The sequence below is a fragment of the Mustela nigripes genome, chromosome 3, assembly GCF_022355385.1.
Source record: "Mustela nigripes isolate SB6536 chromosome 3, MUSNIG.SB6536, whole genome shotgun sequence".
NCBI classification, from domain to species: Eukaryota; Metazoa; Chordata; class Mammalia; order Carnivora; family Mustelidae; genus Mustela; species Mustela nigripes.
The window spans coordinates 133,168,306-133,195,105 of NC_081559.1; the positions used below are offsets into that span (position 1 = coordinate 133,168,306).

Below are 26,800 nucleotides of genomic sequence, written 5' to 3' on the forward strand. Positions count from 1 at the left end.
CATTATTTAGCAAAGTGCCTGTGTATAACAGAAGCTTAGTCGATATTTCTTGCATGAGTGTTGAATAAACATAGCTCTGCAAGGGTATCAAGATAATCTTATTGATCCTTAAGTACATACTTCAGTGGCTATGTACAAGGTATTTAAAACACACTTGGATCAATTAGAAACCCTTTAGTTCAGGAAGAGTGTCTTCTCTTATGCTCTTCATTTATCCCTGCAGGAATAGGTTAACAACTGTGGAATGCTCCATGACTTCTAGAGTTACATACGCCTCTGACAGAGCTCAGGTACTGCTAAGATGGAGAAATTCTGAGGCGGAACGCTACCTATCAATGCCCCAAATCAGGAAAAATGAACAACACAATAAAAATACTAAAAGGCGAATGTTCTAACATAAACTAAAGTGATACTGACTACACTTCAAAACATTTTCAAATGGTGTAACAGCATTAGTTTCGATAAGGAGTTAGAGAAGTATTGTATGACCAGTGAGAGGAAAAGAAGTATGGTGAAACCGGTATACAGCTCTCCCGTTTCAATTTGCCTATAAATAATTTATTATACTGGTTGAAGTTCTCTGGGCAACACGGCGCTGTGTGTTGGACCCAGCTTCAGCTTGCTGTCCTCATTCACCTCAGGGATGCATAAGGCAGCATTTGTAGCAAATGCCACTCTTGGTGGATATTAAGGGCCCAGTCTCCATAACCTGGCAGACAATTTATTATTCATCTCACTGAGGATGACATCCTCCTCTCAGGAGCCAACAGAAAAGGAATGTAAACACCATAATAAGATACTTTTACGGAGAATGTTCTGAGATTTTAACATCTTCTCCAATGGTTTCAGCAATATTCCATGGCAAAGGCAGATATTTCTACATTTAGAAGATTACTGTGTTCTGCTGGTGAGGAGAAATTTGTTCCTCATTATTTCAGATGACTAAACTACCCCCAAAAATGTCTTAAGAAAAAAAATACAACCACTTGGCTTATTTACATAAAATATATGCACAGTTTTAGCATTTCGAGCTCATGGCACTTCTGTCACTCAGGTGCAGGTGGAGGCTGATAAGATGGTTGGATATGATCAGTCCGCAAATAGTAAAAACTTCATAAAATTCTCTCGGAATTTTTTCTGGGGTGGTGTAGCCAGACACCTATTTAAAAGAGTTTATGCAATTCCTCCTTTATTTATCGCTTCCTCTTTTCAATTGTTCAAAAGGACCCAGGCCTCACTTAGTGAACCTCAACTAAGTCAGGAATATATTTTTTATTCAAATAGTTCCACATTTAAAGCAAGTTAATGAATGATCTAAAAATGTTAGTGAAACACAGGCTCCTACATTGATGGAATTTTTTTTAACTTTTTTTTTTTTTAAGATTTTTTATTTATATAATTCACAGAGGGAGAGACAGCAAGAGAGGAAACACAAGCAGGGGCAGTGAGAGAGGGAGAAGGAGGCTTCTTGCTGAGCAGGGATCTGAGCGGAAGGCAGAAACTTAATGTTCGAGCCACCCAGGTGCCCTGATTGGATATTTTTGAACAATTTATTGGAATTGAAAGGTCTCTGTTAACATTCAGAGACTACCTAGTTTCTGAGATTTTTAACTGTGGCATTAGCGACTTAGATTATATGTAACCTGGTAACAGGTGGCATTATTGACAGTCTGGACTGAAAAATTCTTTGCTGCAGGAGGCTGTCCTGTACATTGTAGGATGTTTAGCAGCATCCTTGGCCTCTATCCACTAGCTGCCAATAACATTCTCCAGCCTTGTGATAATCAAAATGTCTTCAACATCATTCAGTGTCTCTGGGAGGCAAAGTCATCCCTGATTGTGAATCACTGGTCTACTCTTTATACCATATCCAAGACAAAGACAAAATCTGATCCAAGACAAAATGAAAATAAGCTTAACTCATGTAATAGTTTTAATATATTGCATACTCCATTTAGTTGTTGTGAGAATATAAATAGACACTGTGCCCAACTTAGGGCTGAATATAAACCTAGAGAAGCATTGTGTGATACAGGGTAGTTAAAAATAGGTTAACAGTCAGGTTAAAAAGAACAACAACAACAACAACAACAACAAGCCTATTTGACTCACACAGTAGTTGAGGAATTGCACTTTTTTTTTTTTTAAAGATTTTATTTATTTATTTGACAGATGGAGATCACAAGTATGGGTGATCAGAGTTCTTTGGTAAGTAATCAGTTCACTTTAGGGTACAGGTTGAAACGGCGCCTCCTCCTACTTCCCCACCATCTTGTCTCTTCTGGAGATCACAAGTAGGCAGAGAAGCAGAGAGAGAGGAGGAAGCAGGCTCCCTGCTGAGCAGAGAACCCTATCTGAGGCTCTATCCCTGGGATCTGGGATCATGACCTGAGCTGAAGGCAGAGTTTTTAACCCACTGAGCCACCTAGACACCCCACGAATTGTACTCTTAAATAGAACTACCACCTTTACAAAATTTCTCAAAAGAATTTTCTCAGAGTCTTGGTTATGCCAAGAACAAAGTTCCTCTTTGGACAGAATAGAAGCCTTCCCTCAGGCCTTCCTCAGACTTCCTCCTGTTCTCCATTCCTTCCAGGTCCTAGACATCTGGGTCAGGAATTCCTGCCACTCCAACCAATTGGTGAAGGATTTAGAGTTCAAGGTGTAGGAAGAAAGGGGATGCTTCTCTTTTATCAAAGCTTTTATTTCAAGAACAATTATACATACAGAAGAATATACACATTTTCAGTTTATAACTCAATGAATGATCACAAATTACACACACTCATGTAACCATCGCCCAGGCCAAAGGATAGAACATCAATAACAAAACCCAAAAGCTTTCCTTCCTATACGTCCTCCTAGTCACTGTTCCCTTCCTCTCCCTCATTTCTAACACTGTATATTAGTTTGACCTGGTTTTGAATTTTATAGTCCTTTAGATGCTAGAGACTCTGAATCAGACTCACTTTACAAGGCATTTTGCCCTACAGTGGATAGCTTGTTGGGTTTCTGAGATGAGGAAGAAAGAAACTGCTTTTTCACTGCCAAGTAGTCTTATGCCTGAAGGGCTGTTCATTCTCAGCACCAACTTGTCAGATACATGCCCAGAGACTTAGTACCATTAAGCAAATAGTGCTCATAAATTAAATCTTGCTTTTAATTAATGAGAGTCAGACCATAATTTATGAACAATTATTTACTCAATAAAATTAATTATAGTCCTGCATATTTGACCGAAGCTGTAATACTAATCACATCCATCCTGACAACTTTCTGTGTAACTCGTGCTAAGAATGTAAATTGGTTTGAAACGACTGCATTTGAGAAGCAGCGTAGCGCAGTGGTTCAAAGTGACAAGGTCAGAGCTAAACTGGGGGCTGAAGCCTGATCAGGGTACTTAGTAGCTGTGCATTCTGCGTCTAATTACTTTATTTCCCCAGGTTTCAGTTTCTTCATCTGTAAAATGGGGACAATAATAGTTACCTATCTCATATGCTTATGGAAAATAAATGAGTTGATATGTAAAAGATGCTTATTAGAATAAACACAAAATGTGTTTGCTATTACCATTACTACTCAGACCCCTTTTAGCTTTAGAAAAGAAGCGTAAAGCATGACATGCATGTACAAGTGCAAATACTTACCACACAGCTAAAGTTGGGGATTGTTGCGTATTTGTAAGAATAGGGATACAGCAACATCTGAGCATATGCATGAAAGGAGAGATAAGCTTTAATGTGCTTCCTGTGTTTTCGGAGGAAAGTGGCTACAGCTTTCACTTCTGGCTCAGATTCTGGGAAAGGTCCACAGTATGTATCGTCACAAGGGTGCATAGAAGCTCCTTCATCTGCAAGATAGAAGAGAAAATGGGGTGATGGAAAGCATAGGCAAGAAGCAAGAAACACGAATCAGCTTTATTAAACTGATTTTTTCTTTAGTTTCTATAAGCATAAGGTATTATTAAGCAATTCATCTCACTTCTCATTTACAGAAACCAATACTGAAAAATCCAAGGTGGTTCAAACCACCATGCACAATAGGAGGGTGCCCTGAATAGGAAATAGGCACTGATTGTTTAAATGAGCCTGCATAAACCACTTGGAAAAGGATGGTTTTATCAGTGGGAGACCTAATTCTACATGATCCCCCAGATCAGGTAAGGCTCCTATACCCTATGATCCCTCCATTTTTCCTCCATAACATTTAACACACCTGTAATTAGTGCCCAGTATTTACCTGCTTAACATTCAACCAATATTTACTCTGTTTTAGGCGACTGGTATACAAAGCAAGACAACACAGAAAAAACTCCCTGCTCTAGTATAAATATTCAGTCTGGATTCTTTGTTAAACTCTAATGTTCTGTGAAAGCAGGGACTGTGCCTTTCTTGCTGGGCACCTGGCAACTAGAACAATAGTATGCCAAGTGTTCAACAAATATCTGTTAAAAAGTGAATGTCAGCTCAAAAGAAAAGGCTAGACATCTGCACAGGTGTCTAGTAAGATAAAAATACTGATACATCAAGACCATGAAGGCAAGGCAGAAACAATTCCACAAAAGATGCCAAAATAATTTCCGTTTTTAGAAAGCAATATCCAAACTGGTTTTGTAAAACCCAAGAGGCTTCTCTAGTTATCTTGGGGGGTCAGTAAGAATTCAGTTAAGAAATCCTCAAAACTAAATTTTAATAATTTTTGAATTAAAAACATTATAACCTATAGGTCTATGAAGGGGAGGAAGGAAAATAACATTCACCATAGCAAACACAAAGTATTAAGGTTCCAAGACATTTTTCCATCAATAAATAATTACATTTTCTACAGTTATTTGCCACTGGCCATTATTAGCCCTCCCAACAGCCGTAGAAAACGGTCTCTTTCCATAAGCAAATGGAAAATGTTTGGTGATTCTGTGATATAGTCCAATTCCACTAATATGAAAAGATAACCAAGTCAAATCAGGCTAAAGCTTGAGGACATTAAATCTAGTTTGTGTTATAGGTGAGTTAAAATGTGAAATTTATAGCAATTGTGGTTTTCCTCCTTTGAGTCTAATTCTGGGCATGACTTAGAAGTAAGTGGGATATGGATGGAACTCAGATAGCTGATACTCTGAAAGGAATAGGACAAATAAAGAGACATTTGAAGATCACAGATGGAAAGCACCAGAAAGGAGAGATCACAGACTGAACAACTAATTCCAGGGGGAGCAGAACTAATGAGCCAAAGAAAAAAGGATTTACAATAATCCTGATAAACATTCTCTCTCTCTCTTTTTTTAAGATTTTATTTATTTAATCTTTAATCTTTTAAAGATTAAAATTTAATCTTTTAAGGCAGAGAGAGAGAGGGGGGAAGCAGGCTTCCTGCTGAGCAGAGAGCCCCATGCAGGACTCGATCCCAGGACCCTGAGATCATGACCTGAGCCGAAGGCAGAGGCTCTAACCCACTGAGCCACTCAGGCGCCCCCTGATAAACATTCTCAAGGGCATATAGTAGGGCATTGAAAACATTAAACAGGGACAAGAAGTTATAAAAAAAGTACCAGTCAGATATAATAGAAATAAAAAACTTAATTCATGGGTTGAAAGAATACAGTTGATGAGTGAATTAATGAGCTAGAATATGTTTTGAAACATTCCCAGAAGGCATCAAGAAGAGACAAAGAACTGGAAAAATGAAAAAAAAAAAAAGGCGGTGTGACAAATAGAGTGTCAACATCTGATTAACATAAAGAAATAAAAGTTAAATATTGAAGAACTGCTAATTGAAAATTTTGTACAATTAAGGAAAGATTGAATGGACTTATTGTGTACAAAACAAGAGAGATAAAGGGGAAATCTGTCAATGCTTTGACACTGTAGGGTGAAATTTAAGAAAAGGAAACAATTCCAGAGAGAAAGCAACAGGTCTTCTATAAGGAACAAGGATTAGATTCACACCATTTTTTTTTAAAGATTTTATTTATTTATTTGACAGAGATCACAAGTAGGCAGAGAGGCAGGCAAAGAGAGAGGGGGAAGCAGGCTCCCTTCTGAGCAGAGAGCCTGATGTGGGGCTTGATCCCAGGACCCTGGGATCATGACCTGAGCTGAAAGCAGAGGCTTCAACCCACTAAGCCACTCAGGTGCCCCTAGATTCACACCTTTTTATTAACAACACTAGAGTAGTATTTCCAAAATATATTTATATATATATGTGTGTACTTATTTACTATTCTTACATTTTATTTATAGGTTTAAAAATTAATTATTTAAATTATAAATATAATATAAATTATATTAGTGTACAGCATAGTGAATCGACAATTATATACATTATGAAATGTTCATCATGATAAATATAGTTACTATTGATCACCATACAAAATTATTACAATATTACCTACTGTACTTGCTATGCTGTAAATTACAACTTGGTGAATTATTTATTTCATAACTGGAAGTTTGTATCTTTTAATTTTCTTCACCTATTTTCCCTATCCTCCACCAACACTTGCTATCTACAGTAAACGTAGGGATGCATATATCTTTCTGAATTAGCATTTCTATTTTCTTTGAGTAAATATCTGGAAGTGGAAATGCTGGGTCATATGGTATTTCTACTTTTAGTTTTGGGGGAACCTCCATACTCTTCTTCCATAGTGTCTATTACCTTAATTGTTCCAGGTGCATTTGAAAAGAATGCATATTCTGCTGTTTTTGGTTGGAATGTTCTGTATGTATTTGTTAAATCCACATGAACTAATGTGTAACTCAAAGTGACTGTTTCTTATTTATTTTCTTTCAGGATGATCTACTGATTGACATAACTGGGGTGTTGAACTCCCCTACTCTTATGCTATTTTTGTCAATTTCTCCCTTTATGTCTCTTAACATTTGCTTTGTATATAATCAGGTTGCTTGTATGTTGGGTGTATAGATATAAATATCATCTTGTTGGAGCGATCCCTTGGATCGTTATGTAATGTCCTTCTTTGTCTTTTGTTACAGCCTTTGTGTTATTTTGTCAATTTTGTCTGATGTAAGTACTGCTACCCCAGATTTTTTTTCTGGGTTTCTTTTGCACGGTATCTTTTTCTACTTTCTAACTTTAAGTCTGCATGTATCTTCAGGTTTGAAGTGTCTCTTGTAGATAGCATATAGATGGGTCTTGTTTTTTTTATTTTTAATCCACTCAGTTACCTTATGTCCTTTGATTAGAGCATTTAGACCATTTACACTTAAAGTAATTATTGATAGACATATATTTATTACCATTTTGTTAATTATTTTCTTGTTTTTGTAGTTCTCTGTTTATTTCTTCTTCTCTTCTACTCTTCCCTTGTGATTAGTCACTTCCTTAGTCTTATGTTTGGATTTTTTTCTCCTTTTTGTGTCTCTATTACAGGTTTTTGGTTTTATGGTCACCATGAGGATCATATATAACATCCCAAGTATATAACAGTCTATATTAAGTTGGTGGTTTTGAGTTCGAACACATTCTAAAAGCACTACATTTTTACTCCTTCCTCTCTATGTTTTATGTATATGACATCATATTTTATATCTTCTATTTCTTGAATCCCTTAACTAATTTATTAGATATAATTGGCTTTACTACTTTTGTCTTTTAACCTGCATATGGCTTTATAAGTGATTGATTTTGTACCTTTACTATATATTGTTTTTACTAGTAAATTTTATCTTCTAATAGTTTTCCTACACCTAGTCAAAGTCTTTTCTGCTGTAAGTCCTTTCACATTTCTTATAAGGCCAGCTTAATGCTGATGAAGTCCTTTAACTTTTATCCTGGAAACTATTGCTTCTTTAGTTCTGAATGATAACCTTGTTAGGTAGAGTATTCCTGATTGTAGGTTTCATTCCTCGAGCTCTCTGAATATAACCTGCTACTTTCTTCTGGCCTGCAAAGTTTCTGTTGAGAAATCAGCTGATAGTCTTATAGGGTTTTCCTTGTATATAAGTAGTTGGTTTTCTATTTTGGTCTTAAGATTCTAATTTTAATTTTTGACATTTTAGTTATGTGTCTTGGGGTTAACCTGTTTGGGGTTCTCTGTGTTTTCTGGACCTGGGTGTCTCTTTCCTTCCCCAGGTTAGGGAAGTTTTCAGATACTCTTTCTTTAAATGAGTTTTCGGCCCCCTTTTCTCTCTCTTATCCTTCTGGGATTCCTATAATGCAAATGTAGCAATGCTGGGTGTTGTCCTACAGGTCCTTCAACCTATCCTCATTTTTAAAAATTCTTACTGTTTGCTGTTCAGCTTGAGTGTTTTCCATTACCCCATCTTCCAGATCGCTGATACATTCTTTTGCTTCCTCTTATCTGCTGTTGATTCCCTCTAGCATATTTTTCAGTTCAGTTATTGTATTCCTCAACTCTGGTTTTTATATTTTCTATCTTTTTATTGAAGTTATCACTGAGTTCATCCACTCTTAAGCCTGGGGAACATCTTTATGATCATTATTTTGATCTCCTAATCAGGTAAATTGTTTATCTCCATTTCACTTGGTTCATTCTCTGAAGTTTTGTCTTGTTCTTTCATCTGGAGCATGTTCCACTGTTTCACTTTATTTGACATTCTGTGGTTGTTTGTATGAATTAGGCCAAACAGGCACCTCTCCCAGCCTTGAAGGTGTAGTCTTGTGTGGGAACACCACCTGTGTCACCTGTGTGTGCCTGCTGTTGTAGGCAGGACAGCTGAAGCAGGCTTGTTTTGGGGTGTCCTGGGTGTTCCACATATGTGGGTTTCCACATTGGTTGCCATGTGGGGCTGGTGGGGCCCTGAGTGCTCTGGACCAGGACTGCCCCAGGGGGATGGCTATAGCTGGGGTGGGCACAGGCCAGAGTAGCTTTGGTGGAATGGTTGGAACTGGGATGGGTGTGACTATGGGAGAACTTTGGGGGGGGGTGTCTGGAGGTGGTGTGGACTAGGGCTTGATACAGTGGCAGGCTAGCTAGGGCACCAAGATCTTGCACCAATCTGTACCATCAAGGTGGAGAGGAAATGTAAACAATGGCACTAGCCAACACCTGTGACGTCAGAAAGGATTTAAGCAGTTCCCTTATGGTTTGGCCGATGTCCTAGGGTTAGAAAATGGGTTTCCTTCACTTATGTCTTGTTCCCCTTTAAACTGCTTTTTTTTGCTGTTCCAGTTGAGTGAATCCACAGGTGGGGCCTGTCAGTGATATGCCTCTCTGCTGTCCACAGCATTGGGGCTAGGGTTCTTGCCATTACTATGTCTCTGTCTCTCCTTTGTGGGGCAGGTACTCTTTAGTCAGCCCTCAGTTTTTCTTCAGGTAAATTACTCCTTATGCAGGCAAAAATTCTGTTGATTTATATCTGCTAAGTCTCTCTCTGACCACTTCCACTGACAAAGTTCAGGCTCTTGTAATTATTCCCCTAAATTATGAGAACAGTTCCTTGCCTTCAGTCTGGCCTACCTTGAATTCAGCCTTCTCAATGTCCTTATAACATAAATAAGACTGATCTTATTTATTCTAAAAACAGAAATCTGATTTACTGCTTAAAATCCTTCAGTGGTGCCTTCCGGAGAAACTTCCAAAATCTTACTTACAGGCAAAGAGGTAGTGTGATCAAAAGGTTTGAGTTTGGTAGAGGTAGATACTATAGGTTATCTTGTGTGTTATTCCTGTCTTAAAAAGTTGGTGATTTTTGCCCTATTGCTGTACAGATAGGCCTGTGGTTGGTATTTTGTCACTGACTAGATAATTTCATTTACTTTTTATGGCTTTGTATTGGTTTGAAAGTTACACAGTTCTCTCCTTCCTTGGAATTCCGAGAGTCATGCTCCCTTCCTTACCAAATGCCTATGGACTAAGTTCCTTCCTGATTTATTTCTGGTTGACCGACTTAAAATTTTTACCTTCTATCAGTCTGCCTTAAACCTTCTAGCTTTATTCCTACTAAAATATTGGTCGTTTTCTCAAGGTTTTATATTCCCTTGCCTTTATGACTGTACATGTTGTTTTCTTCTTTTGAAGCTTCTCTTTTCTTCACAGTCTGATTTTATTTGTCCTTCAGAGCTTAACACAGTTACCACCTCCTCTTGGCATCTTCTCCAATGTCCCTGAACTGGGTTAGGTGCCCATAACACCCTTCTTTATCTGCATTTGTCATCAAACTTAATATTGTGTGTTAAAATTTATGCTTACCTATTTCCCTACTGAACTGGCCCTGCACAATGTTTGGCCAATAGTGGGTACAGAAAAAATAAACTTATCATACAGGAGCTAAACTGTATAATAGCAAGAAGGGCTATACCCCACTTTAATGCTGTGTGCTTGAGAAACACATTAGACACTGAAATATTCTATAGCACTTTATGGTTTATTTTATGGATGGACATTCTGCCAATGTTATTTACTACAGACTAAGTATTGATTCAGTAGCAAAATGGAATATCACATTCAAAATTCTTTATGCCAGTGTTTCTGTGTGAATTTTTGCCTTGCTCATCTCTTATACTTACACTATATTTCAAAAAATAAAACCAGAATCCTGAATAGTGAGGCCTTTAAGATAGAAATAAATTAAGTCAGGTGGAAAGAAAACCACTAAAACAATCTAATTATATTTACAGCCTTTGGGGGGCACTATCCAGGCTTTACTAAAATGCAAAGAAACAGCTCACAAGTATTATTGAACCAGAAATCTCTTTGGGATTTTAAGTAGCTGTGCTGGATATACAATTTGAAAAGTGCTGTCCAGATCTAGATTCAATTACACAGATTCTGATCAAAAGTATCTGATGTACAAAAAAGATCAAGAGAGCAGAAAGCTAAAGTACCAAGACATAGCATTTTAAAGAAACAAGTAAAAAACACCAAAAAATGATTTAACAGCCAGGAAACCATGGAAAACATTACTAGGGGGAAGGAACAAGAAGCATCAAACCCATCACTCTTTAGTTTTTAGAAGCATGGGAATCCAAAGGTTATTAGTTTTCCCTTAGTTTACAGGAGCCAGTATATTTTTTCTGAAGCTGAGACAAAGTTCTCTTTCCCCATCTTCACATGCAGAACAACTGCAGAATATATATAACAGATTTCTGCAGTGCAGAATGAAGAGATTCTAGTCTTGTCCAGTAAAACAACACACAGCTCTGTTCTGAACACTTCAGCAATTTAACTTCCATATCATACATCACCTCTTTAGTTGTTGAGTATTAAGATGCAAAACTCTACAAGAACCTCATAAATCTTGAGAGGAGACAAGATGTGCACATATAAAGAAATTATAGGACAAGACAATGCAGGATATAATACCATCATAAAGTGTGCAGTGCAGACTGTGCACAGGAACACAGAGGATGGAGGGAGAGCAGGATTAGAAGCCCTGGGGACACTCTAATGGCACAGACTCAGTGGGACTCGAGATGGATGGGACTCAAAAAAATACAATTTTACTTAAAAAAACAAAGGACCAAAAAAAAAAAAAAAAAGGCTTTGTTGCTTCCATGAACCTTAGTCCTTCTGGATGGTAAAATGAGGTGGAAGATAGTCTAGAGAGGGATTGGAGAAGGAGGGGAAAAATCACAAGACAGGGCTCCAGTTAAAGCTATACTACCAATGAGCTCAGGGGCAGGCATGTCACTGCTGTGGCAGCATTGTCCTGGGTGGTTATTAAGGACCTTACTCCATGGTTCTCATGGGATGTGTGACAATATGTTGCTCTCAGTTGTGGTGGTTGTCTCACAGTGGCTAGTTACAAGCTACAAGATTAATGAACTAAAAATACTCTTGTAATGGGGGAGAGAGTGGTAAATTAGGGTGGGTAGGTGTGTTTGGAATCAACCACTGGAGTGTACTGTCACCACCAGCTGGGAGTGTGGTACTGGGGAAAAAGAGGCTGAGATCTGTTAGATTAGGAAGCTTGCTAAGACTCTTCACAGTAGTGCTAGTTTATGGTTCTAGTCCAGATGAAAACAGATCCTAATGTAATTACATAATTACTTTTCCTGAATGTCATTAGATTCTGTTCTAAGAATGTGAGAATAAAACTTAGTACTAAAAGTTGTGTTACTCAGTTTCTTTCTTCTTAGAGGCAGTCTCCAAGAATGGATTGCAATTTAAAACTTTAGTTTGCAAGGAAATTGTTTCACTCTCTGAACAAATTTTTTCTTTGATAAAAATGTCCCTCCCTGTATAAAGGTCCTCCAACCCCCTTCCAAATCTGCTTCCTCTCTTGTATTACAAATCATGATATATGGTATGTGAATGCCCAATTCATAAATCATTTAATGTGTCCAACAGTCTGCAAACAGCTGTTGATCTCACTGTATTAATTTCTCACCAGTGCATTCAACCCAATTACCATTGTCTTGTCAAAACTGTCCTGGATTATTGGAGGGGTTTGCTGACTTCAGGCTCTTCTTTCATCTACATCCTCAGAAGTCTTGAATTAATTCTACTGAAATAAACATCTTACCATGTAATTCTCATGCTTGAAACTTTCCAGTGGCTCACCACCGCCTACAGGATAAAGGGGCTGGATTAGGGGCCATCCCTCTAAGCACCTTGTGGTAGGCTACATAATGGCCCCCAAAGACTGCCAGGTCCTTGTCCATGGAAACTGTGAATGTTACCTTATATGGAAAAGGGCCTCTGTGGATGTGATCAAGATCCTGAAATGGGGAGATTATCCTGAATTATCCAGGTAGACCTTTAATACAACCATAAACATTATATGAGATGGAAATCTGGTTACAGACAGAAGAGAAGGCTATGTGAGGGAATCAAAGAGAAGCTGAGTCAGAGAGGGAATCTGGAGGAAGAGGTCACAAGATAGGGAAACAGGTGGCTTCTAGAACTACAAGGCAAGGAAATGGATTCTCCCCTCAGGCCTGCTGATGGAGTGTGGTCTTATCACATCTTTAGCCTGGTGAAGTCCATTTTGGATGTCTGGCCTCCAGAACTGTAAGAAAATAAATTTGTGTTGTTTTGAGCCACCAAGTTTTGGTAACTGGTAAAGTGGCAACCAGATATGTGGGGAACAAGGCACTTGTCTGCAACATTGCCACTCTGACACAGCTAGAATTTCTCTTTTCTGGGGCACCTGGGTGGCTCAGTAGGTTAAGCCTCTGCCTTTGGCTCAGGTCATGATCTCAGGGTCCTGGGATTGAGCCCCGTATAGGGCTCTCTGCTCAGCGGGAGCCTGCTTCCCCCTCTCTCTGCCTGCCTCTCTGCCTACTTGTGATCTCTCTCTCTCTCTCTCTCTGTCAAATAAATAAATAAAATCTTAAAAAAAAAAAGAATTTCTCTTTTCCTTTCTCCTCTGTTAATGTGGCACTCAGGCCCCAAATCACAGCCGGTTGTTGACATGCAGTCTCCCTCACTGGATGCTAGCTCCCACAAAACAAGAACCTAATATTTGCCTGGCACTGTGCTTTGCTCATAGCAGGGGTTCAATAAATGTTCATTGAGTGAATCAACCTGCCCTATAGCAAGGTCCTTCTCAGTCTAGCACATCAAAATTCCATTTGTGTTTTACATTTTAAGGTCAGTTTTATTGGAACTTAAGGTTATAATAAAAGCTAAGAGATTGCACAAGAGCCTGACCAACAATGCCGTTCTCTGATTTTCTTAAAATATGTGCAGATATGCACCTGAGCATAACAATTATACCTGAGAATGCAAACAAATGAAAAGGGAATCCATAGGTTTGTATCATATTACTGCTTTGTCTTTGATTGTTGCCAAGGTAACTTCCCAATCTGGGGAGGCAAGTGAGAAGAATGAGTGCCATTTTCTTATTGTGGAACTTGGTGTAAGGCTACTCTGGAACCTCTCTTTCAGAATTACACAGGCTAGAGAGGCATGCCATGACCTCCTTCCACATAAGTGCCAGTATAAGGAAACAGATACTGGTTCTAACGAAATGTCATACTAAAATATTTTTGTTGATGTACACTTTTTATCTCTCTACATAGCAAAACAATTTCCGTAAAATGCACCACTGTAAGACTTGAGGTTTTCTCTCAATTTCACTATCAACTCCTCTAAGAGTGTATCAAGAGAGGGGATGGGGAGACCAGAGGGATAGGGGGCAGTGCATTTGGCGTCTATTAGATTAGGCAATGTGTGATTAAGTGGGAACTCTTGACATTTTCCACCCTACCCCTTTTGGTGGGGTTAGTGACTGAGGCCAGTGAGGAATGGTGGTAGAGAAGTAAGACTTTTTTATAAGCTTATAAACTGTCTCTTTTGGTACCACTCCCTCATGTTTTTACTAAATTATACCTAAGCTAAATAAAAAAGCTAAATAATAGGAAAGGAGGCGAAGTGCTCTGAATGGTGGTAGTGCATTCTGGAGCTTGATTTTCGTTACAATTTTTAGTCTTTTAAGAAAAGAATGTTGACTTATTTTTACTGCTTTTAATTTTTTAGAATGGCCTATGGATGTACACGATAATGCCATGTAAATTTCTCCCTCCATCTGTCTAGCCATCTATTTCTTTTCCCCAGAAGTACTAACTTTTACTACCTCCTTGTATTATTCCAGGGTTGGTCTATGCATTTATAAGCAAAAAAAAAAAAAAAAAAAAAAAAAGTTTTATTATTATTATTATTTTTTAAGATTTTATTCATTTATTTGACAGACAGAGATCACAAGCAGGCAGAGAGGCAGGCAGAGAGAGAAGAGGAAGCAGGCTCCCTGCTGAGCAGAGAGCCTGATGCAGGGCTCCATCCCAGGACTCTGAGATCATGACCTGAGCCAAAGGCAGCGGCTTAACCCACTGAGCCACCCAGGCGCCCCAGTTTTAATATTTTTTATACAAATAGGATCCTCATATATAATAATCTAAAACCTTGCTTTGTTTAACTCTCTCTCTCTCTCTCTCTCTCTCTCTCTGTGTGTGTGTGTGTGTGTGTAATCCTGTATGTAAAACAGCCATCTGATTTTGGCTATTTCTGTCTATTTCACCGTGTAATTGTAGCCTAATTTACTAGCTGTTTGTTGATGGACATTTGGGATGCTCCTAATCTCTCATTATTATAAAGAGTGTTGCAATGAATATCCCTGTACATATGTTTTATTCCACACATGTGAGTATAAGAATAGGATAAATTCCTAAAAGGAGAAATACTCAGCCTCTTCTCTTTCCAGTCCTTCCAGTCATCCTTCGTTCCAGCCACACAGGGCCACCTGCCATCCTCATGGCACCCTGTTCTGTTTCATGCTGCATGTTTGTCCAGGGACATACTTGTTTCCCCTACCTGGAATGCTGTCTTGACTCTGAATCCTTTGCTCTACTTATTTTCTGTCCCACAGTTTGGTCTGTTTGATGACCAATATGTTTTTAATATTCCAATCTTCTGTTATTTCTTCTGTGAAGACTTTTCTGACTTTATCAAGTAGAGCTAGTTCATTCGCCCTTTGTATCTCCACTGAACTATTTATGTCTATCTGTACCATATGTATTTCTATATAGTACTTTTAAATTTTTTTCATTTTTTTTCTTTCCCTTCCTTCCTCCTCCACTCTTTTTTCTTTTCTCCCTTCTCTAACCTCAATGATTTTAAACCTGATGAGGACAGAATCTGTTGGATCTATCTCTGCTTCCCAGGTGCCCATCACAGAGTGGGAAATAGAATCCATATCATACATTCTTTTTTTTTCTTTAAAATGAATTCTGGAAGGAATGGTGATGTTGAAGTGTCTGGTCAAGTTGCTTTTTAATGCCCCCAGAGACACATGCCATCCCAATTTTACCATTTCTTCCAGTTTAGGATATCACATTAAGCATTTGGGGGAATAATTAAACAGATGAAATGTTACCTTGTTTTATTTTAATATTGTTTTTGATTACTAGGAGTTTCCCCATTTTATCATGTTGGTTTAGGAAGCTGGTAGGGACTGTGGTCAGCTAGGGCAAGTAGGTATTGCATGAAGGTACTCCAATTCAGAAGATGGAAAACCATTCTGTCTGCCAGACAAAATATATTCTGAAGGCGGAATGTTCTGTAATCCTTGACCAGATACTTTTGGGCCTGAAATTTACTAAAAAAGTAAATTATAAAAAGATAAATGGCTTGGTTTTATTATGAAGTAATCTTTAGTAAGTAATCTTTAGTAATCTCTAGAATTAAAAGATAAGCATTACAAAGTAATAAAAAAGGGGTACCTGGGAGGCTAAGGTTCTGACTCTTGATTTTGGCTCAGGTCTTGATCTGAGGGTTGTGAGATGGAGCCCAATGTGGGGCTTCATACTCAGCATGAGTCTGCTTGAGATTCTCTTCCTCTGCCCCTCCCCCTGCTTGCACAGGCTCTAAAATAAAGAAATTTTAAAAAAGAAGTAATAAAACAGATATCATGAAGTCTAGTTGTTATAAGTGCCATATATATTTAAAGTAACTCAGTAGTTACTTTTTTTCTAATAAGTGGAATTTTCTGATTAAAGATTTATTTTTATTATTTATTTTTAAATGGCCAATATGGTTATGAGTAGGATTTGTGTGGTCAGCTTCTGTTCTTTCATAAACCTTCAGATAAAAATCATCTTAGCTGTAACCAAAAATTGAAGTCTTTAAAAAATGGCAGATGTTAATTTAAAAACAGCATATACTAATTTAGTTTGCTGTATGATTATGGTCTAATGGAAGTTTCATAAGCTTTCTTTTAAGCTTTCTTTTCTCCTAACTTAGAAAAGTATATGTCAGAGTTTTGGAATATGTCTTTAGCCAAGAATTTTATCAACTTACATATGTTTAATGACTTATATAAAGCAAGAAAAGCAAGAAAGAATGTATGTAACTGTAGTAAGCAATATAGTTTTGCTCATATTATCTGATGTTTGCCAAAAGAAGAATAAAAGATGAAGTAAAAAAAAAACCCCACAATTCCTTATGCAATAGAGATATATTTACATTTAGAATATATTGTGGTTTATACAATGATTGTCTAAAGATGTGGATAATAATATTCTAAGGTTAGACTTTTTATATTTTGAAAGCAGTCCTTTCAAATGGGAAGGTGTAATTTGAATAGCAATATTTGTCCTCAACAATCCATTTGATAAAAAGTAGCCAGAATAATTATCTTAAAAAGTTAGATCATGTCACCTCTTAAACTCAAAATTCTCCACTGGTTTCTCATCCATTTCAAGCAAAATCCAAATTTCCTCCTAATACTGGACCTGTAACACTTTGCCTTTGACAATTTTTCTGACTTCATCTCCTACACCTCTTTCCTACCTCACTCAGCTCCAGCCATCCAGAACTCCTTATCTTAAATTTCATATTATCAGAATGGTCAAAAGCTTCTGCACAGCAAAGGAAACAGTCAAGAAAACAAAGAGGCAACCCACGGAATGGGAGAAGATATTTGCAAATGACAGTACAGACAAAAGGTTGATATCCAGGATCTATAAATAACTCCTCAAACTCAACACACACAAAACAGACAATCATATCAAAAAATGGGCAGAAGATATGAACAGACACTTCTCCAATGAAGACATACAAATGGCTACCAGACACATGAAAAAATGTTCATCATCACTAGCCCTCAGGGAGATTCAAATTAAAACACATTGAGATATCACCTTATACCAGTTAGAATGGCCAAAATTGGCAAGGCAGGAAACAACATGTGTTGGAGGGGATGTTGAGAAAGGGGAACCCTCTTACACTGTTGGTGGGAATGCAAGTTGGTGCAGCCTCTTTGGAGAACAGTGTGGAGATTCCTCAAGAAATTAAAAATAGAACTTCCCTATGACTGGGCCATTGCACTCCTGGGTATTTACCCCAAAGATACAGATGTAGTGAAAAGAAGGGCCATCTGTACCCCAATGTTTATAGCAGCAATGGGCACGGTCGCCAAACTGTGGAAAGAACCAAGATGCCCTTCAACGGACCAATGGATAAGGATGATGTGGTCCATATACACTATGGAGTATTATGCCTCCATCAGAAAGGATGAATACCCAACTTTTGTAGCAACATGGATGGGGCTGGAAGAGATGATGCTGAGTGAAATAAGTCAAGCAGAGAGTCAATTATCATATGGTTTCACTTATTTGTGGAGCATAACAAATAGCATGGAAGACATGGGGAGTTAGAGAGGAGAAGGGAGTTGGGGGAAATTGGAAGGGGAGGTGAACCATGAGAGACTATGGACTCTGAAAAACAATCTGAGGGTTTTGAAGGAGCGGGGGGTGGGAGGTCGGGGTACCAGGTGGTGGGTATTATAGAGGGCACGGATTTCATGGAGCACTGAGTGTGGTGCAAAAATAATGAATACTGTTATGCTGAAAATAAATTAAAAAAAATAAAAAATAAATAAAAAAGAGATCCCAGAGAGCTCACTAACACCTTCCACTATATGAGAACATGGTGAGAAGATGTTATTTATGAACTAGGAAGCCTCACTAAACACCAAATCTAGCACCATGATCCTAGATTTCCCAGTCTTTGAAACTGTGAGAAATGAATGTTTATATTTTATAAGACACATCGTCTTTAGTGTTTTGTTATCGCAGCTCAAAGAGATGAAGATGGTTATTTTCCAGGCACCTAGCAACTTCTCCTGGACTGTTAGGGTTCTGCAGTTCACTAGGATTGTGTGTGGTTTGGGAAATTCTGTTTTGGAAGATAGTATAAAGGCAAGGTGATTACCCATGCATCCCCCGTCACCATTTGGCATAGCATGGTTTTTAAAACAATTACAAAAAATGGTAGATAAAAGGAATATCATTGTTTCTCTATTTCTGCTTGTAAAATAACATTTAAAAGAGATTGTTTAATTTTTTTTTTTAGAGACAGAGAGTGCATGTGTGTGAGTGGGGGAGGAGCAGAGAAAGAGGGAAAGAGAATCTTAAACAGGCTCCATGCTCAATGTAGAGCCTAGAGCCTTTCGCCAGTATCCATCTCACCACCCTGAGATCATGACTGGAGCCAAAACCAAGAGTCAGGTACTTAACCAACTGAGCCACCCAGGTCCCTTAGAAAAAAATTTTTTTTTTCTTTAAAGAGATTGTTTTAGTCAGGAAATGACAGGTATTGGTGAGGATGTGGAGAAAGGGAAACCCTCCTATGCTGTTGGTGGGAATGCAAGCTGGTACAGCCACTCTGGAAAACAGTATGGAGGTTCCTCAAAAAGTTGAAAATAGAGCTATCCTATGACCTAGCAATTGCACTACTGGGGTATTTACCCAAAGATACAAATGCAGTGATCCAAAGGGGCAACTGCACCCCAATGTTTATAGCAGCAATGCCCACAATAGCCAAACTATGGAAAGAGCCCAGATGTCAATCAACAGATGATTGGATAAAGAAGATGTGGTATATATGTACAATGGAATATTATTGTATTCATCAAAAATGGAAATCTTGCCATTTGCAATGACATGGATGAAACTAGAAGGTATTATGCTAAGCAAAATAAATCAATCAGAGAAAGACAATTATCGTATGATCTCACTGATATATGGAATTTGAGAAATAAGGCAGAGGATCATAGGGGAAGTGAGGAAAAGATGAAACAAGAATAAACCAGATGAGGGGACAAACTGTGAGAAACTCAATCTCAGGAAACAAACTGAGGGTTGCTGGAGTGAAGGAGTGTGGGAGGGGTGGGATGGTTGGGTGATGGACGTTGAGGAGGGTATGGGCTATGGTGAGTGCTGTGTGTTGTGTAAGACTGATGAATCACAGACCTGTACCCCAAAGCAAATAATATATTATATGTTACTTATAAAAAAGTATATAAAAATAGATTGTTTTAATAACAAAATTTACTTGAAAAGGAGTTTGGATTAAAAATAAGCATATGGATTAAAAGGGAATTGGAAATCTGATAATAAGGAAGATACTTAACAACGTTACTGACCCATAAGGAGCACAATGTTATAATGCTTCTAAGATGTTGAAAACAGTATCAAGGGGGCACCTGAATGGCTCAGTGGGTTGAGCCGCTGCCTTCGGCTCAGGTCATGATCTCAGGGTCCTGAGATCGAGCCCCAAATCGGGCTTTCTGCTCGGCAGGAAGCCTGCTTCCTCCTCTCTTTCTCTTTGCTTGCTTCTCTGCCTACTTGTGATTTCTCTCTGTCAAAAAAATAAATAAAACCTTTAAAAAAAAACAACAAACAAAAAACAGTAGCAAGTTCTCAAAAATTGAAAGCAGTTAGATACAAATAAAATTTATAGAAAAAAAATAAAATGACTTGCCAAATGCAAATGTTACAGCTAGAGGAAAATTATCAGAGAGATGTAGTTTGTTTTTGGTGAACTCAGGAATTAAATAATGCTGAAAAGCAACCAGCATAGTAGAAAAATAATTAGTAGATAAAAGCTTTATAAATATTTCTCATATGCCCAAGGCAAGGCTAGAGGCCTCCTAAAGATTGAGCAGCATGGGTGGGTTACCTGCTGAAGCAGATGCAATAAAATTACTGGACTTAAAATCAGTACAAGAGAAAAATCAGTAGCTCAGTGTCCCAGGAGCTGAGGAAATGATTCTGCCACCTCCATTATGCCTCACTTTAAAAATGTCAGTTTTATATGCTACTTACTTCAGTGACTTTCAAGAAAATAAGTTATTTGTAAAATGTTTTAAAATGTTGATTGTAACATCATTTTAAAAACATCAACAAAGATACTTATTCTTTATGTTGGAATAGATGTTATAAATAAACTGAGATATTGTCTTTTACATGATAATTCTTAAATACTTATCCATAAGAATGATCAGAAATGAAACAAAATATATAATTTTGTGTATACACACTATTAGTACTAAACATTATTTAATCTGTAGTTATAAGAAGCTCATTTTAAAAAGCATTTGGATATATTTTGTATGAGGAGAGAGAAGAGTAAAATGGGGAGGTACAGTTTTGCATATAAATAGTATCTGGATTAGAGAAAAAAAGAATTTAAGTGTAAGTAACAAATGAAAATCTTTTTAGTGGTGAGTTAACTGGAAAATATATGTTAAATATCAAGAGAGGAAAATAATGGCTTTTTGTATTTTCTTTAAATCTTAGAAGGACATTCAGTTTAGTATTGTGGTCCTCTATCTTAAAAGGAGGAAGTTTGCAAAAACATATTTAAGATTGATGAGTTAAAGGAGTACTGAAAGGAATTGACAGTATATTCTTGAGCTAAGTAATACTAAGGAAATCGAAATTACAGCCTACTAATACATTTATTAGGTACATTATTTTAAGAGACCAAAATAGTATGAATGGTAAATGATTATGACAAGGTGGGATAGTACCAATTAATTATGAAAACAAAGGACAAGGAAAGTGACCTGAATGTCAGAAAAAGCTTATGAAATAATAGACTTCTTGGTCAAGGTAATAGATGTGGACTGGAAAATGAAATGTTTATGAGAGACTGTGCTAGCCAGATTTTCATGAAAGGGCACAGAATCCACTGTGGTTAGTTTAAGCAAAGGGGATTAAAAAAATAAGTTGTTAAATGATTTTTAGAATCATCAGGAAAGAAACTCTAGCTTGAGATAACCAGGATGACTTCAAGAGTCATGATGCAGGTTACAAGGAGGGCTCCTCCGTTTTCTAAGATGAGGAAGCAGTACATTCAAGAAAGAGTCAAGATGGGGAGGCTGCCTCAGATAAACCACATACCTCCACAATGGCGCAAGACGGCAGGGACAATAGAAACCACAGAAAAATGACCTCTATCTTATTTTTCATATTCTAAGTCTCACACCAAGGCACCAAAAGGGTAGAACTTAAAATACTCTGATCCCTAGCTATAAGTGAGTCTAGGAAATGCAGATGTTATCTTTTTGGCCTCACCAGTGCAGGAAGGCTCTAGAAGGAGGTTGGAATGGATGGAGAGTGCCTATCCATGACATGCACTAAAGAAATCATTATAAGAGAAACTTAGGAAACATCTACAGTTACACCAGAGAACTGGGTCAAGATGGTGGAGTAGGAAAAGCTAATCTTTTCCCATGGAAACACAAAAACTACAAGTACATATAAAACAATCCCTCTCTGAGAATGACCTGAGGCCTGGAAGAACATATTTTACACAACTAAGGGTATAAAGGAAAATCAACATTGAGATGGGTAGGAGACAGACAGACAAGTTGGAACCCATACTCCTGACTTAGCAGTTTGTAAATGGGAGGAATATCACAACTGTAGAGGCTCTCACTAAAGAATGGGGGGAGAGGGTGAGGGTGGGTCTGAGCCTCACATTAGGCTTCCTAGCCTGGAGGACCAGCATTGGGAAAATGAGCACCCATAATGTCTTGCTTTGGAAACCAAGGAGCTTTATTTCCAGGAGAGGCAAAGGAGAGTAGGAAATCAGGATTTTTCTCTAAAAGGTCATATGCAAAATCTCATTCCAGGTCCAAGCACAGGGGTGGCAGTTTGAAAATTTCATGATTTACATGTAAAGGGGATTCATTTTCTGTGTCCTGGAGGGGCAGAGATCTGTTGGGACTTTCTTCAGGGATGAATGTGCTGGTGGATGACATTTTTTCCCCACTCCCCTCTACTTAGCTGTCCTGGGCTGGTAGGTACTAACACTCTCCATCTACCATAGTGGCACCACTCACTCCACCCATTTTCAGTGGGACTCACCCTGCCCAACCTGCATCGTTAGTGATCTCTTAGGAGGCTCTCTGCTGTGCCGCACCCAGCAGGCAGCCTTTGTCACTACTGGCACCCCTCCTACATAGCCCCCATCATGGGGACCAGTCCCTATACACTAGAGCACCTGCAACAATTCTGATCATATCTTGCAGCCTCATAGCCAGAGGCTTGTCCCACCCACCAATGCACCTGTAGCTGTGGCAGCCTAGCCTCACAGTCAGCTGCACTGAGGGCCAACCATACATGCCAGTGCACCTGCAACCATTGTAACCAGGCATCACTGACAGCCATGCTGGAGGACAGCTCTACACACCAGCAAATTTGTACCAACTACAGCCCAGCAATAACAGGAGAGTACATGCATCCTAGACAGGGGACACCTTTGAAGTACTTGGCTTAAGTGACTTGGGGGGTTTGCACAACTGGGCCTTATGGGACATCTTCTACCTAGAGCCATTCCTTCATGACTGGGAGCTATAATTGGATATACTTAAAACATAACCAAAAACAGAATTTGGCAAAATAGGGAGATAAAGGAATGTGTTTCAAACAAAAGAACAAGACCAAAATGGAGTAAAACAATCTACCAGAGAAAGAGTTCAAAGTAACTGTTATAAAGATGTCTACCAAACTCAGGAGAAGAATCAAATACAATGGAAATCTCAACAAAGAGATAGAAGACAAAAAACAACCAAAAAAACAACAAATAAGAACTGAAGAAAACAGTAACTGAAATGAAAAATATGAAAAATATGAAATGAAAGGGAATCAACAGCAGATTAGATGATGTAGAATGGATCAGCTATTTGAAAGACAGAGTAGGGGAAGTCATCCAACTGGCACAGCAAAAAGAAAAAATAATTAAAAATGATAATTTAGGGACCTATGGGACAACAGCAAGTATAATAATGTTTGTATTATAAGGATCCCAAAAGAAGAGAGAGAAAGAGGAATAGAAAATCTAGTTGAAGAGACAATAGCTGAAAACTTCACTACCATGGCAAAGAAAGTAGACATACAAATCTAAGAAGTACAGGCAGTCCCACATGAAATGAGCTCAAAGAGACCCACACCAAGATATATTATCATCAAAATGTCTAAATATTAAAGAATTATAGAGGCGCCTTGGTGGCTCAATGGGTTAAAGCCTCTGCATTTGGCTCAGGTCATGATCCCAGGGTCCTGAGATTGAGCTCCACATTGGGCTGTCTACTCAGCAGGGAGCCTGCTTCCTCCTCTCTCTCTGCCTGCCTCTCTGCCTACTTGGAATCTTGTTCTGTCAAATAAATAAATAAAATCTTAAAAAAAAAAGAATTATAAAAGCAGCAAAAGAAAAACAACTAGTTATATAGAAGGAAAACCCCACAAGATTATAAGCTGATTTTTCAGCAGAAACTTTGGAGACCAGTAGGAAGTGACACAATATATTCAAAGTGCTGAAAGGAAAAACCTTAAAACTGAGAGACTGCTATACCCAAAAAGATTATCACTCAGAATTGAAGGAGAGATAGTTTCCCAGACAAGCAAAAATTGAAGGAGTTGATCACCATTAAAACCAGCCTTATAAGCAATGTTAGAGTGACTTCTCTAAATGGAAACAAACAAACAAACAAACAAACAAACAAACAAAAAACAATCCATAACTAGAAATAAGAAAATTATGAAAGGAAAAATTTCCCTAGAAAATGCAAATAGTAAAGGTAGTAGATCACTTATAAAACCAGTATGGGAGTGCCTGGGTGGCTCCATCAGTTAAGCATCTAACTCTTGAGTACAGCTCAGGTCATGTTCTCAGGATCATGAGATCAAGTCCTACACTGGGTTTTGTGCTGGGTACAGAACCTGTTTAAGATTCTCTCTCTTCTCCCTCTGACCACCCCTGCTCTTAACTTTCTTTCTTTCTCAAAAAGAAAGAAAGAAAAAAGCTAGTATGAAGGTTAAAAGACAAAATTAGTAAAACCAGTTATATCTAAAATAATCAGTTAAGGGATACGCAAAAAGGTATAAAATGTGATGTTATATACATAAAATGTGGAAGCGGAATAAAAATTTTGTGCTTTTAGAATGTGTTCGAATTTAAGTGACCATCAGCTTCAAATAGACTACTAGAGACTAAGGATGTTATATAAGAATCTCATGGTAACCACAAGCCAAAAAACTGTAACATGTACACAAAAAGTAAACAGAAAAGAATCCAAGCATAACGTTAAAGAGAGTCATCAAATTATGAGAAAAGAGAAGAAGAAGAAAAAGAGAGAAACAGAGAAGAACTACAGAAACAACTAGAAAGAAAGCAACAAAATGGCAGTAAGTACACATCTATCAATAATTTACATTTAAATGTACTAAATAGTCCAATCAAAGACATATAGTAATTGTGAACTACTATATAGTATACATATAGTATAGTGAATATATACTATACTATATATAGTATATATAGTATAGTGAATGGATAAATAAGACTCATTTCTGGTCTTTCTACAAGAGACTCACATCAGACCTATAGAAACATAGAGAATAGAATATAGAATCATAGAGAATGAAAGTGAAAGGGTGGAAAAGCAATAGTTATATCAGACAAAATAAACTTAAAAACAAAGCCTGTAACAAGTGCCAAACCAGGGCATTACATAATGATAAAAGGATTAATTCAACAAGAGGAGATAACACTTCCAAATATCTATATACCCAACATAGGGGCATGAAGATACATAAAGCAAGCAGTAACAGAAATAGAAGGAGAAAGTGACAGTAATACATAATAGCAGTGAACTTTAATGCTCTATGTACATCAGTGGATAGATCATCCAGACAGAAAATCAATAAGCAAAATTGGTTTTACATGACACATTAGGCTGGATGGGTATATGAATATACACACACACGCATACATACATACACACACGGAGAACATTCTATCCAAAAACAATGAAATACACATTATTCTCAAGTGCACATAGAACACTCTCCAGGATAGTTCACATTAGGCCACAAAACAGGTCTCAGTGAACTTAAGAAGATTAAAGTCATATCAAACATCTTTTCTGATCACAACAGTGTGAAAATAGAAATCATTTACAAGAGGAATACTGGAAAAAACCCACAAAAATGTGGAGGCTAACCAACATGCTACTAATTAACTAATGGGTCAGTAAAGGAATCACAGAGAAAACAGAAAATACAGACAAATTAAAATAGAAACACAGTGTTCCAAAATCTATGGGATACAACAAAAGCAAATCTATGACAGAAATTTATAGTGATACAGGTTTACTTCAAGACATAAGAATAATCTCAAATAAATAATCCAAATTTACACCTAAAAGAACTAAAAAAAAAGAAGAAACAAAGCTCAAAGTTAGTAGAGTAGAAATAAATGAAACAGAAACTGAAAAAATAGAAAAAAAATCAATGAAACTAAGAGCTAGTTTTTTGATAAGATAAACAAAATAGATAAATCTTTACCCTGACATATAAAAAAAGGAAAGAGGGACCAAATAAATAAAATTGAAAATGAAAGAGGAATCAAAAAGGGTCATATAGGTTACTAGAATAATTAATCACCAACAAATGGGACAATCTAGAATTAATATATAAAAACATACAATTCCTAAAAATATACAATGATCCAAGACTGGAGCAGGAAGAAAAAGGAAATGTTAATAAATGGATTACTAGTAATGAAATTGAATCACTAATTAAAAACCTTTCCAACAAACAAAAGTCTAAGACCAGACAGCATCTACCAGATGAATTTTACCAAATTTTAAAGAAAAGTTAAAACCTAGGCTCAAACTATTCCACAAAATTGAAGAGGAAGGGATGGTTCCAAACTCATTCTATGAGGCTGGCTTTACCCTGATACCAAAATCAGACAAATACGGGACAAAAGAGGAAGTTATAGGCCAATAGCCCTGATGAGCACAGATGAAAAAATTCTCAACAAAATATTAGCAAGCCAGACTCAACAATTCATTAAGAGGATCATACACCATGTTCAGGTGGGATTTATTTCAAGGATGAAAGGATGCTTCAGTATCCACAAATCAATTAACATGACACACCACATTAACAAAATGAATAAAAATCATTGTTCTCTCAATAGATGCAGAAAACCCATTTGATAAAATAAAAATGATGATTAAAAAAAAAAAACATCAGCAAAGTGGGTACAGGGGCAACATACCTCAACACAATAAAATTC

General features: G+C 37.5%; 1 protein-coding gene across 1 annotated transcript in view; it reads right to left on the minus strand.

Moving 5' to 3' along the window:
• Window positions 1-26,800, minus strand: part of CPA6 (carboxypeptidase A6) — an 88,969-nt gene that overhangs the window by 6,533 nt on the left and 55,636 nt on the right. Inside the window, exon 8 of the mRNA XM_059395512.1 lies at window positions 3,648-3,850. Coding sequence (XP_059251495.1) covers window positions 3,648-3,850 — 203 coding nt within the window. The remainder of the gene's footprint in view (window positions 1-3,647; window positions 3,851-26,800) is intronic.